The 13,686-nt window shown below is 35.7% G+C and overlaps 1 protein-coding gene across 8 annotated transcripts in view; it reads left to right on the top strand.

Annotated features, from left to right (window-relative positions):
* The first annotated feature begins 6,004 nt into the window (after nucleotides 1-6,004).
* The window catches only part of khdrbs2 (KH domain containing, RNA binding, signal transduction associated 2), a 73,521-nt gene continuing 65,839 nt past the window's right edge, over nucleotides 6,005-13,686 (top strand). For 4 of the 8 annotated variants that reach the window (XM_051915823.1, XM_051915817.1, XM_051915819.1 and 1 more), the window contains exon 1: nucleotides 6,005-6,297. In XM_051915823.1, coding sequence (XP_051771783.1) covers nucleotides 6,207-6,297 — 91 coding nt within the window. In that variant the 5' untranslated portion in view covers nucleotides 6,005-6,206. The remainder of the gene's footprint in view (nucleotides 6,298-13,686) is intronic. The other 4 variants (XM_051915822.1, XM_051915825.1, XM_051915821.1 and 1 more) reach the window with 2 other exon arrangements.

The raw sequence follows: 13,686 nt of genomic DNA on the forward strand, positions 1-13,686 counted from the left end.
ATTTTATTGTAAAGAGTGAACTCTTTTAATATTTTACTAAATAGAACTCAATATAATGTTTTAATCTCTCAACCAATACAATATACACCATATGAGCTGCTAACCGACTGAAAATTCTTCAAAAATATGAGATTATTGTGTATGATAACAAATGGTGACTGAGTTGAACAGATGTGTTCATTACAAGTGATGGCATTGAAAACTAAAAGATTATTGTGATCTATGTTTCATGTCTAGAAGTGAATCATCAGGCAATTCACGTCTCTCAGATTGAGCTTGACGGATTTCTCTAGCGCAGGAAAAAAATGAAAGAAAATGCATTTTAGAGCTAAAGGGCACATATTAACCCAATCTCATTGGGTTAATGATGAATTAACGCATCATATTTCTCCTAGTGGGCCTTGCATATCGATCTGAGCATTGCTCATGCATTTAAGAAGACAACTGGGAGATCAAACACTTAAGCTATGGATTCTTTATTTAGATGTGGTTTGCAACTAATGAGTAGGGAAATACTAGCTGTTGTTTGTCCCTGAGAATGCTTGCAAGCTCATTTCCTTTTCTGCCACACGGCAAAACTAATGCCAGACACTCCCAATGCCTTGCACTATGATGTATGGGGAGATATATACCGTGTGATGCATTGCTCTCCACTTACACATTCATTTGCACCTTAGAACCATTTGTTTCTTAAAATCAATGCCACATATTTCTACAAACATTCTGTATGTTGTGCATTGTGGCAATTAAATATATTAGATTTCCCCACCACAAGTGAATGAGAAAAATGTCTGACTGTACCATTGCTTGACTCCATTGGTTTAAGCTGCTGTGATTCTTGTAATGTCGTTGCATTGATTATGACCATTCGTCATTTTTTCGACCTCTTCGTGCAGTAAATTTCACTGTGATTTTATAGGATAGTCCATTCGTCATTTTCCCTAGGCAGTATTCCATGTGTAGCACCCAATATGTCACAAACTGTACTTATGACTAGTGTGATGATGATGCCTGAAGCTTTAGCTGGAGGATAGAGGGTCTGATGGAGTTCATTTATAATCACTTTTATCATTAATTCTAGCATTCATCTTACCAGGTGTCCACACTAAACACATGTGCTTATCCGTTTTCCATGACACTTTGACATTACAACAATTACAACATCTAATATTATTAAGAAACACTTTTCTATATCATTTTTTAAATATAGTCATGAAGCTAGATCTGTCTTTTTATATTTATATTGTAAGTTTATGTTTTGAAACTTACTGTACTGTATATACCATTCAAAAGTTTGGGGTCAGTAAGATTTTTCTTAAATAAATACATCAAAATTATTTTACAAAATAATTTACAAAAATATTGATCAGCTTTTTTTTTTTAGCATTAATAAAATAATGTTTCTTGAGCATCAACTCATCATATTAGAATGATTTCTGAAGGATAAAAGACACTGAAGACTGGAGTAATTGCTGCTGAAAAATTCAGCTTTGCCATCATAAATGACATTTTAAAATATATTAACATAGAAAACTATTATTTTAAATTGTAATATTATTTTACTATATTTTAATGTATCTTTGATCAAATAAATTCAGCCTTGGTGAGCATAAGAAACTTCTTTTAAAAACGTAAAAAAAATCTTACCAGCATCAAATGTTTGAATGGCAGTGTAGCCTATATATTTTTTCCATGACAGATGATTAGGTCTCTTTGAAAACATGTTGTTTCATATACAGCAAACTCTCAGCTATGGGGTACTGTTTTTCTTTTTCTCAGTAGTGGTCCTCAAAAGACAAGACATGTCCAGCACTGTTTACAAGTAGCCTGAGGAGCAATAAAATGAGTTAATCTTAATTGATCATGGAGAGCGCCCTCAGTAGAATAGGCAAACTGTAATAACTGCTGATATTAGGATGCCCTGTGGGTCAAAAAAGCTATTTCAATTAGTAATGTAAGGTCTTTTATATTCCCTTTTTTTGCCCAGAGGCTCTTATTAAACTTTCCTTTACGAGGGAGCTCACAGTGGAAATTATTGTGGATGACAAAGGGTTTGGGCTTGTCAGGATACTGCAGACTCACTATTTAACCCTGCTGGCCACGTGGACTCCTATGGCCAGGGGCAGTGCCAGCTATTATCTGCTTTGGCCTTCACCATCATAGGCCTAATTTAGATACGCTGTCCTAACATTGCCTTAACACATTTTGCCTGAATGCTGGACTTTATGAATCATAATCTTTAAATACTACCGAACAACTGTCTGCCCACCACTCACTCACACATGTTCTACTGCCTGATATAGGCCTAACATATTGTGCCCTATATGTATGAAAAACCAGTGTGACCGGTGCCTCTAGGCTTCTGACTGCCACAGGCTTTGACCTGGGAGTCCTGAAAACAAAGTTTAGTAAAATTAATATCTACAGATAAACAGTGCTTGAATGTGTTCAGTTAACATAATTCAGTCCTGCATCAATTTGAGTTTCATCAGCCACTTGACTAAAGGTGCGATCACAAAAATAAGGTCCATTGTCAATAGCATAACGAAGCACTTCTCACACAGAAGTCACTTTCAAACCAAGCAGCTTTTCTATTGGTCAGTGCAGTGAATTCGCATGACTAACTTGAACATGAGCAAAATTTGTGTCGCAAACTTTTTCGCCCTCAGATGCAGATTCATGCTGGAATGGCTCGGGAAATTTCACCAAGTAACAGTAAATGTGACAGCACATTAACATTTGTAAAATATCCATTTGAAATTATGACAATATTCAGGCATAATTTTGATTAATTCTGATAGAATTTTATGAATGTTTGATTGCATTAAGATTATGTCACCTGACCTCTATCTATCAATTTCAATTGCAACAAAGTTTTGTACTACAAACAGAATGTATTACAAACTAAGACAGTTGTTACAAGCATATGCTGTTTTATAGCATTGTCTCAATAGCTATCTCCACCTGTCAGGGTAGAATGGATTGCTTTGTGTGAAGCAAAGAGCTTGTAAAAATAAGTAAATACATAAATCTCAAGCAAAGAAGCAGGAGGTTGATGTGACTCAAGGGCCTGAGATGCCATGTGAACCTTTAGTCCTCAAATTGAGCAAAACTTAATATCCCATTACCCCATTTCCTCCCCTCTCCTGATTTCTCTCTCAATAGTGCTGCTTAATAATTCACACTGTGGGCTATTGCATTTCCACTATCTGAGACTCTGCTAAAATACCAAAGCTATCATCCCTGTGCTGGTTATATTCACTCAAAAGTTTTTGATAAGCACAAAAGTGCTTTATGAAAGTGCAGCTCAATACTAAATGTTATTTGTTTTTAGTTACGGAGCTTGCTCTGAGGTGTAAAGTCAATGTACTATAGCTCTACTTATTTTGACTGTATAATAAAGATTGATTATTCCTAACACATGGTGCTGTCACAGCCTTGCAATTCATCATGTATTTTCCCCTGCATTTTTAAAGTCTAATTATCATTCAGTGCTCAATGTGTCATCAATCCATAATGAATGACTGGATCTTAAAAAAAAAAAAAATCAGAAAAAAAGTGCAAGAAAAACAACACAGGAGACATATTTGATGGTTGACATTATATATTGAATTTAAAGGCTTTCTCTGAAGTTTTAATGACAGATGTTTTTATTTTGTTTTTAAAAGATTATTTATGAAAGCTAACATTTGTTAAATGTGTCACTTTGCCAATTAAAAACTGTCCCATCTAGTTGATGATGCATAAGGCAAAAGACAGCAGGGAACAAAAACAAAATCAAAAATAACAAATCGTGTGCTGGCCAGAGTTTGTTTTTGTGCTGTGAATTATAGTCTGCCAACAGCAGTGTTAATTAGAAACCAAAATGAGCAGTTTCCTGTTCAGCTTATGCCATGTTTAATAAATTGCATATTGTTTGTCACTTTAAAATTAAGGGTTTTTATATACGATTAACACTTTTGGTCACTGTTCATTCAATGTAAAATCTGGGTCTTTAGAAGCAGTATTATCTACTTGATCCTGTTGTGTTATTTTTGGCCACTAGAGTGCTGCAGAAAGCCATTCTTACAAGCAAAAGAGTCAATTATGCCACATTGATCTAATTGTATTTTCTTGACAAATTGCCTCAGAAGTTCAAAATTAGCAGCATTAATTTTTTTATTTATTTTTATTTATTTCTATTCCAGTGTTTGGTATGAACACAAAAGTGGTAGGAAATGATTGATGGTGTGGAATCACCATAAATTGTCATCCACTGATGTTTTCTCCCACCTATATCAAAATAAAGACTCATTTTGTAAAAATGAGAACACAGAAGCAACAAATTAGCTTAAGTGAGAGACTTTTGATGTATCACAATCTTTTGATGAAGCAATGAACTCTTTTTCATCTTGTAGAAATGAGACAAAAGAAGCGTATATCATAGCAACTGATTGCTTTTGCCCTTCAGAAGGGTTTCATTATATTGAGTGGTGAGTGATGTATAGAAGGTGTTGATCCTCCACAAACCCTTATTTCTTTTTCCTTAATCCCTTCCCATTCACTACCCTCAGAATCAATATATAAACCCCAAATCCATTTGATTATCCTATTGCCAAACCGATTCCATCCGGAGTGTTAAAGCGTAAAATGCAACATGGACCTGTCAGCTATACATGAATTGGAAGTCACTTGAGGAAATTAAGATGTTCTAAAGTGAGAACCCAAAATGCATTTAAATTCAGCAAAAGTCATTTAAAATGTTGAGAAATGTTCAGAAAGTAGTAGGACTAATCAGAAAGTGTCTCTTTGGTTTTAGAAATAAAGGATTTAAGACGTCCAGTTGTTTAGACTTTTTTCCCTGTTTTCAAGTTCCTAGAAAGAGCTTTATTATGATAAATTTATACTGAAATTATGTTAAACATTTACTGTGAACAGTAATTCAAAACCGAAATGGATAACGCATTTATATATATTTTTTTCTGACCATACACCTTTCAGATTGCATGGCTTGTTGTGTGACATAATATTACACTATATTATTTTTGAATACATAAAAATATTGTATCTATGCATAAGCAAGATTTACTTTCATAAACCCATTTTTATATTAGGAAATATTCTAGATAAATCAATATTCACATGAGACTTTTTGCTGTTTTACTTTTTGATTACTTGTGCCAAACGGTTTTTCATTTGTAGCATACCGCTCAACACTCTCTCTGTATGGTCCAGTATTCTGTAATTATGTTCATAGTTCACAGGCAGACAGTAAATATGACACTTGGGGTGCAGATGTTTGCCAACAGCACTGTAATCCATTCAGTTATTAATTAGGCAAGCTGGTCCTGTCCCTCTTCCTCCTTTCACTGCCTCACTCTCTCTCTCTCTCTCTCTGCATCTTCTCTCTCCTTCTCCTCTGTGGCTATCTCTCCTTCCCCCTCATATGTGCTTAGCTGCTTGGCTAAGTGTTAGTGTGTGTGTTTGCGAGTGTTTGCACTATCTGTGACTGTCTGTCACAACAGCTTAATCCATCTTGGCAAACTGAGGCAAATGGGAAATCCACTGATTAGTATTCATGGCCGTGACCAAATTTCCCTTCCAACTCTGCCGTCTGCAATGGGAAAACTTATGTTTGTCCTGGATTTTTATTATTTCACATGTCCAATTAACAGAATTCTCTTTACCACTATTTTCATAATGATTACTATCATTTCATGTTGGATTCAGTAGCCAGATCATAACATTACTTGCATATCCTGTTAACATACATTTGTTGTCTGATGTCTTTCCAAAGCAAATATGCAAAGGATATCCAATGTAACTACTGGAGGATAGTAAAAAAACCCTAGATTTGCATAGAAGAGTAGGTGTTCAGAACCATGGACAGGGGTGACAGATCAGCGGTTACTTTACAATGTCCCCCTATTCGATCCTATACACAATAGCTGACATTTGCATGCAGTTTGCTCTTTGCCATGACCAATCCAGATATAGATGGGCGGAGTGAGAGTACAGATTCGGAGTCTGAGGTGGGAGGTTTTACATGAGAGACTCGAGGAGATGGGTACACTGCATTGATATCTTCCACGTTGTGCGCGAAAACCACACGATCCCTCCCCGATATTACGCAGTCTATTTAAACTCAACAACCGCACACCCATTCCATCACTCACCACTTTGGTCGTCTCACCTGCACTCGCGGTGCTCAGGAGAGGAATCCAGTGATGGATCAGGACAAGTACCTGCCAGAGCTCCTTGCCGAGAAGGAGAGCTTGGACCCGTCGTTCGTGCACGCGATGCGCCTTCTCGCTGAAGGTAAGTAAACTATGCTTTCTTCATGCCATCATTTTTAGCATCATATTTGTTTGGTGTGGTGACGCTGCTGTACATTGTTTGCGCCGTTATCGCGTATACAATATTCATTAATCATGTTTGATACTACAGATAGGCTATATGGACGTCCGTTCTTGAACCATGTAAGAATCAGTCAGGCGTGTCAGGTGTTTTGTTTGTGTTTTCAGGTGATAATTTGTATAGTAAAATAAGGGAATTGTTCAGAGACAGTTTTGATAATTTTTGTGTGTAGGGTTGTCTTTTCCAGTAATTGGTACTCAACTTCGTCCGATCAACACCTTTTCGTGCAGCATAAACCACAACAAATATGCGGTTGTTCTTCAGTTCATGCTGTTCAAAAAGTTCACGTTCTACAACGATGTGTCGCTTGCTATTTTATCACAGAAATTAAACATGATTTCGAGTTGGATCATGCAAAGACAAACGCCTTCCTACTGATAATGTAGTCCAATACTGCAATTTATCTGATGTTCGAATTATAACATTTAGCTATCTGCCTATTAGCCTAATCTATATGCTAATTATACATAACTTTCAGTGAAGTCGAGTATTTTAAAGAAATGTAGATTTTTTTTTCTTAAAAAATAAAACGTGTTAAATTATTAAATGTAAAAGTTATTTCGTAGCGCTATCTGTCGATTATCGTCTCGACCAAAACGTCACATCTTAAATAGGCTACCTAATTGATCAAAACATTAAATTAAAAACATAAAAATTATCACAAAATTGTGATATAGTCTATTTATCATTTATTTATATCATGCATATGGACAGTAGCCTACTTGTCATGCTTCACGTACAGCCTAAAAATGATCGCGACGAAAATCTCGCGATCAGCGTTTTATTGTTATGGTTCCCTCCTCTGCCTAACGAGCGAATTTTGTTCGTGAGCGTAATTTTTGACTATGCCTAATTTTATTCAAACTTTGATCATTAGCCTACTGCATACGTTTGAAAACCAAATTTTGAAAACCCCTTATGAAAACCCTAAATGAACTTGTATGAAAAAGAATAACTTTGACTCCCCTTGGGGTAATTACGTTTTTAATTAAATTTTTAGTGTATATATACTGCTCTGTTGTTCAAATATTATGTTAGCCTATCTCTATGTAATGTTCAGCACAGGGAGCTGCTGAAATATTTTACTGCCAACCCCAGTGTTCATGTTTGTAAGGTCATGATGACAACCAAACATGGTAGCATTGCTTTCTGAAAATATTATAGTTGGGATAAGATAAAAACAGTCCTTGACAGCTCATCAGATAGTAAGCAGAGTAATTAAGAGGCAATTACGGCTATTACAAATTACTCACACTGGCTCAGATTATCTCAAGTGCAGGGGAGCACAGTGGGGTGCGTGCTGTTGAATAAGCATGCATGTAATTAAATGACAACCGTTGTAACTGGTCCAGGTTATCAGGAAATTGTAAATAACATATTTTTAAACTGTAAATAATATGCAACATTGATTTAATATACATTAAAACATGAATACCTTTTTGGTTTGTTTCTTAGAAGTGTACCTGCAGCACATGCATCTGTTGTGTTGTGTTAATTCATGAAGGTTAGACATCTTCTTACAGAAACAAAATTCATTCTTCAAGCTCATGATAATATGGAAGGATTATTCAGATCATTCAGATGTATGTGACCAGGCTAGTAATCTATTCATTTTAGAGCTAGAAAAGGGTGAGCTGATCATTCAGATTCTGAAGAATTGGAACCTAAAACAGGCTGTGCATTCTCAAAAGGGAAAATGCTACCAGGGCTTTCTGAAGGTAACAAACATGTCCAGTAAAAAAATTAAAATGATAATAATTAGTCATATAATAATTAGTCATAATCTTAAAAACAAATCAAGATAACATGTCTCTTCTCAAAAGGGATAATAAGTCATTTGTATGCTATCTTTCAAATGAACTAAATTGGCTATGGTTGTGAAAGCCTGCATACAGCTTACATCACCATTATTCAGTCTGAATATTTTGCCTCTGCCCAAAAAGGCTTATTGAACTGGAATTAATGGAAATTAGTGGCAGTCTAGTAAAGATACTTAGTCTCCTGTGGGTCACATTTAATGCAAGTAGACACCCACTGTCTTAAAAGACTTAAAATAATTTGTAGTGCTTTGCCCCAAGACATGCAGAAAAAAAGTTTGTCCTTTGTTTTTGTATTTATTTGAATCTCATTATCTGATTTAGCTATTGTCATGTTCAGAGTTATGTAATTACATCATAATATAAAGTATGGAATTTACTCCAAAATACATCAAAAAAAAAAACTTTATTATCTCTCACCTTGGTAGCACATTAGTAAGACTGTTTCAGTAGTGGCAAGGATTAAAAAAGCAAATCTTGTGGTCCGTTAAATTTCATGCTGAGCCACTGGTAGCCTGCCAGTGTTTATTTACCCAAGCACATATTTTATTTATTTCAGAATGTTGTATGATAGTCAAGCCTCTTGGCACTGCATGTACCTTTAGGGCCAGTGAACAGTACAGCCAACCTGAACATGGGTAGGAAATTATTCTGACCCAAGCTCAGTGTTTTCTTGTGAAAGATTAAAAACTCTACACTGTTATGTTTGCTGTACATTTTGGGATATTACAGGAATTTACATCAAATACTTTTCCTCTCAAAGTTTTTGGGTTTAAGAAGAGTTCAGGCAAAGAGTCTCTCACAGCTTAGCTATTTTGGTCCAAAATTTGTCACACCCTTTAAGAGGAAAGTGATTAATATTACAACGGCGATCAATACAAGCGTAACTTATCCTAAACACCAGGCGGCCTGGAAACAACTGACGACTAAGCATTTTAGCTAATGGCCCATGCCTGCTGCGTAACTTGAATGTCTAGACCTCTCTGAAACGGCACAGTTCCAGTGCAATATATCCACTGTGAAAGAACTTGCACAAATTATTTGAATAACTCATTTTAGAATTTTTTTATAATGTGAAAAAAAGAAGCGATACTTATTAAGATATATTTTAGTGCAACAAATAAATTATTCTTTTTTTTAGAGCTACACAAAATGAGATGATAAAGGGAAAGCTTTTTATATTCTGCTCAACTTTTGGCTGTTTTCCAGGAGATCATTTGCCTTGCAACAGATATAACTGTGCAACATATAATAGGGGATGACTTTTTTCAGTTAATCTGTATATTGGTATCAATATTACAGTATTTTTACTTAAAAATTAAAACATCCTTTAAGTTTCATAATAAAACATCCTACTCATTGTAAAAAAAAAAAAAAGAAAAAAGAAGGACACCCACATGATGAACAAGTTGATGATTTATTTTTTATTGTGTCCCGGATTGCGCCGGAGGATTATATGTTGGTTCGGAGCATTTGACTGCAGATTGTTTTGTAAATGACACTCTAAAAAATGCTGGGTTGTTTCAACCCAAATTTGAGTCAAATATGGACAAACCTAGCCATTGGGGAAAAAAATTTAATTAAATTTTTTGATTAAATTTTTTACACAAGGGTTAGGTTTGTCCATATTTGACGCAAATTTGGGTTGAAACAACCCAGCATATTTTAGAGTAGAGGCACAATGTAATGGAGAGTTCGCAAAGAAACATTTGTTGAAAGACAAAGCCAACTGTATTAGATCTGACTGTAGCTACATCTCAAACTGTAAGTAAACGGTGCTGCTTTGTCTGTAAATGACAGTTTTTAAATGGATAATGTTTTTAAAGCATTGATACTTTTGCAATGATGTTAGCCAATCATAACGGTGGCCATTTTCTTGAGCCGCCCATTAAAAACTGATAATTTCAGACGACGGTCAGAATGAGGGTTGAAAAAAAAGAAAAAATATATATATATATATATTGTTATACATTGTTAACATTATAAATGCACTTCAAGGAACATATAATAATAAAAAAAATCTGTGTCATGACGCCTTTAAGTGCATGATATATCATGACATAAGTGATATAAGCAAAATGGGTTGACAGGTTTGTCTCAGAAACTGAGAGATAGGGAAGTTTGACTGAAGGAGACTGTTTAAAGTTTATGTGTCTTCTCCGTCCAGATGCTTTGATTTCCAGGTTAGACAGTCCTCTTCAGAGAACCACCAACCTGGAATAAGCTGTTCCTCTTGGGGGAACAAAGAGAATGCTTCAAATTCCAGTCTGTCATTTTGATCTTGTAAAGCACATTGCTGAATTGCTTTTATAGAGGTGACTTGATGCAAACTACTTACTTTAGAAAAGGACAGACTGCAACTGCATCCACTTCAGATTCTGTTTTTCTAAAATAGAGCCTTTTGCCTCTTAGGGACAAAAAGTAAAACATAAAAAAAAAAAAAATCTGCTTAGCAACAACATTTTAGGAATGGATATTACTAGGTGGTGTTAAAGATCAAGCTGGATTTTGCAGGCAGAATGTTTTTGCTCCCTAAAGAACTTTTCAATACAGAGATGAAAACAAAACATTTAAATTGCTTTTATATTATTAAAACAGCTGGTCATTCATTGCTGGACAGATGTTAGTGGTAGATGGTGACAAATGAAAAGTGGTACAAAAACTTTTTTTTTTTTTTTTTTAAATCAGGGAATGTAGAAGTAGTTTTATTCTGCTTTTACAGTACATAGATTATATTGAGCTTTTTTTGTAGTGATTAAACTGTGGTTTAAACAACAGTAATATTCGACTCTTAAGGATTGCTGTGCCTGATGGGAAAATTCTACCACTACACCCTTAATTATATAGAACAGCATGAGTGTCGCTTTTCAGTAATCAGTCGCCCTCTATCATAACCAAGGACGTAATATATAGAGAAAGCTATCTGTTAGTATTTCCATTCATCTCAATGGCAGTTGCTCAGCTGGTGCATCACCAAGTGGTAGCACGAGATATGGAATGAGATTTTTGCTCATGGCAGCTCCACAAGAATACAAATAGTCCCAAAGACTTTCACTGGAAAGTATCTTAAAGTGTGATGTCAAAGAATGCATTTAAGAGCCATCAAAAAAGTACACTATGTACTATTAAAAAGCAATTTGGGGTTTATATGTACTTGCATTTGTGTGTGTGTGTGTGTGTATGTGTGTGTGCTTTTTAATGCCAGATAGTGTAGTTACAACATAGCAGCAGAGGCTAATCAAGCTACACTAACCAGCAATTTATAAACCATTCTTTGCTTCTGGCTAACAGAGATTCATAACCCATTGCTTTGAGTTTAGTGTTTGTAGAATAACTACAAATGTTTGCAGTCCAAGTTAACCAGGATATTCAAGTGAATCTTTTTATGTTTGAGTTTTAATACACACGTCTATGACAGCTCAAATGCTTCCAGATGTCTTAAATTAGTGATAATAAATGCCGTTGATCAAATGTGTGATCTAGCAGTAACCTTGTCCTGACAAAACGAAATCATTAGGCCAGAGAACGTGTCTCAAGATTGAATGACTGTTTAATGATATGTTTCCATAAACGGCCTTTTAACTTGATTTAGTTCTCCTGCGGTATAAATATGACCTGCGGATTGCATAGTCACAGACTTTGATAGACCAACTACCGTAATCTTCTGGACATTAGTATGTAGAGTGCGAGCTATTTAAAATGGATATGTTGATAGGATCAGCTGTTCCTAACAGCTTCCCATTTGAAAACTTATCAAGCCACAGCTCTCTATCACAGAGTAATCATGTGCAGGCTAATAGGTTAACCCCGGTACCTTAATATTTTGATAAATATGTTGATGTTGTTCCACAGCTGAAATTGATAGATGGCTTGATACCGTGTTCTAAATAATAAGGGACGTGCCAGGTCTCTTTTATGGTTTGTTGTCATTGGAGGCCACAGGAAGGCCTAGTGTAGCTGTGAACTACTAGAATTGTTACTCTACTAGATGTTTTTTTTTTTTTTGGATGCCTTCTCTTTTTGATGGAACAAATGATTGCCATACACCTCATTGTATATTTGTGCTTCAGCGTCATGATTCTTTAGCATGTTGCCTTTCTGGAGTTATTGGCTGAGAAAACTGAAAAATGATGCCATCGGAGGCAGTATTTGGAGGTAAGAAGGCATCAAGGAACAACTGACTCCAGTGAGTAACAGTGCCTTTATCTGAGTTGGTTTTTGAAGGCAGTGTAGATGTAAATCCTTTGCTGTCTAAAATATCCCACAATCCTGTGCGGTTCACGGTTGGTGGAAAGAATAATGGAGTGGCTGAAAATAGTTCAGAATATTTCATTTTTACAATATTTTTTTTCAATGTTTGAATGCATTTGTTCAGAGAACATAGTTACAAACTTTTTCTAAATAAGCTACAAAGCTCTCTTTTTAAGTATTACTTATGACAGGTTTTGTCTATATATTCCACCAGGATATTTTTACCAGGATAATTTTTTTTTTTTTTTTTTTTTTTTTTGGTCCTCACCATGTTCCTTGGTTTTCTCAGTAGCATAACTGGCACAGGCAACTTGTGTTGGCTGTGAGATAGACATACAGTGAAATGCACTGCATAGATTGTGCCTGAAACTCCAGCTGGAACAAAGGGTTCCCAAGTGCCATTTTTTTTCTCTGGCTGGATGGCAGGTTCCTTTTCTTCTTACTGTTACAGCAACACCTTCTAAAAATGGGATGCCTATACACTTGCTGTGAGAGCCAGCGAGTAGCACTCTCCATGCGAGCGTGTTTGGGGACTTGATGAAATACCACTCTTCAGGGAGAATGGGAGGTGGCTGACAGTAGATTCGAATGGACTTGTCCTTGTGCTCCCGGAATAATTTGCATGTGTTTGCTCAACATTATACATGTGGCAGATGTTAATGTGCATTTTGGCAAAAGAACAAAATGGATACAGAATTAAGTGTGTGATTTAATTTTTAAATATGTTGGGGGCTTTACACAGGTGAAGCAAATGTGTGGGACCTAAAAGCTTGCAGTCTCTGTCCCTGTGCTCTTCTCTATGCTCATCTGTAGCACTGTGTGAAAGGAGACTGAGCAAAGCTGGAGCAGACATCATTTCGTCCTTTTAGTGCATGACAACCACACACTCATTTCCTTATTCATGCATAATATGAGCCCCCCGGCAAAAGTTCAATTAAGGAATCTTCTTATGATTGGGGAGCCATTTAAATTGTGTTGGAGAAAAGAGATTTGCTAAAAAGCATGTCAAAATGATTTTAGGCATTTTTGTGTTTTTGTCTCTATGTTACTGTTATTGAGCTGTCAAAAGCGGCATGAATACAGTCCAACTGTGTGCAGTTTGCTGTGGGCAGTCTGTAATATGTGCACACATATATGTTTTATGAACAGATGAGTCAGTCTGTGTGTGTGTGTGTGTGTGTGTGTGTGTATATATGAGTGTATATAATATATATATATATAT

The sequence above is a fragment of the Ctenopharyngodon idella genome, chromosome 13 (genome assembly GCF_019924925.1).
Source record: "Ctenopharyngodon idella isolate HZGC_01 chromosome 13, HZGC01, whole genome shotgun sequence".
NCBI classification, from domain to species: domain Eukaryota; kingdom Metazoa; phylum Chordata; class Actinopteri; order Cypriniformes; family Xenocyprididae; genus Ctenopharyngodon; species Ctenopharyngodon idella.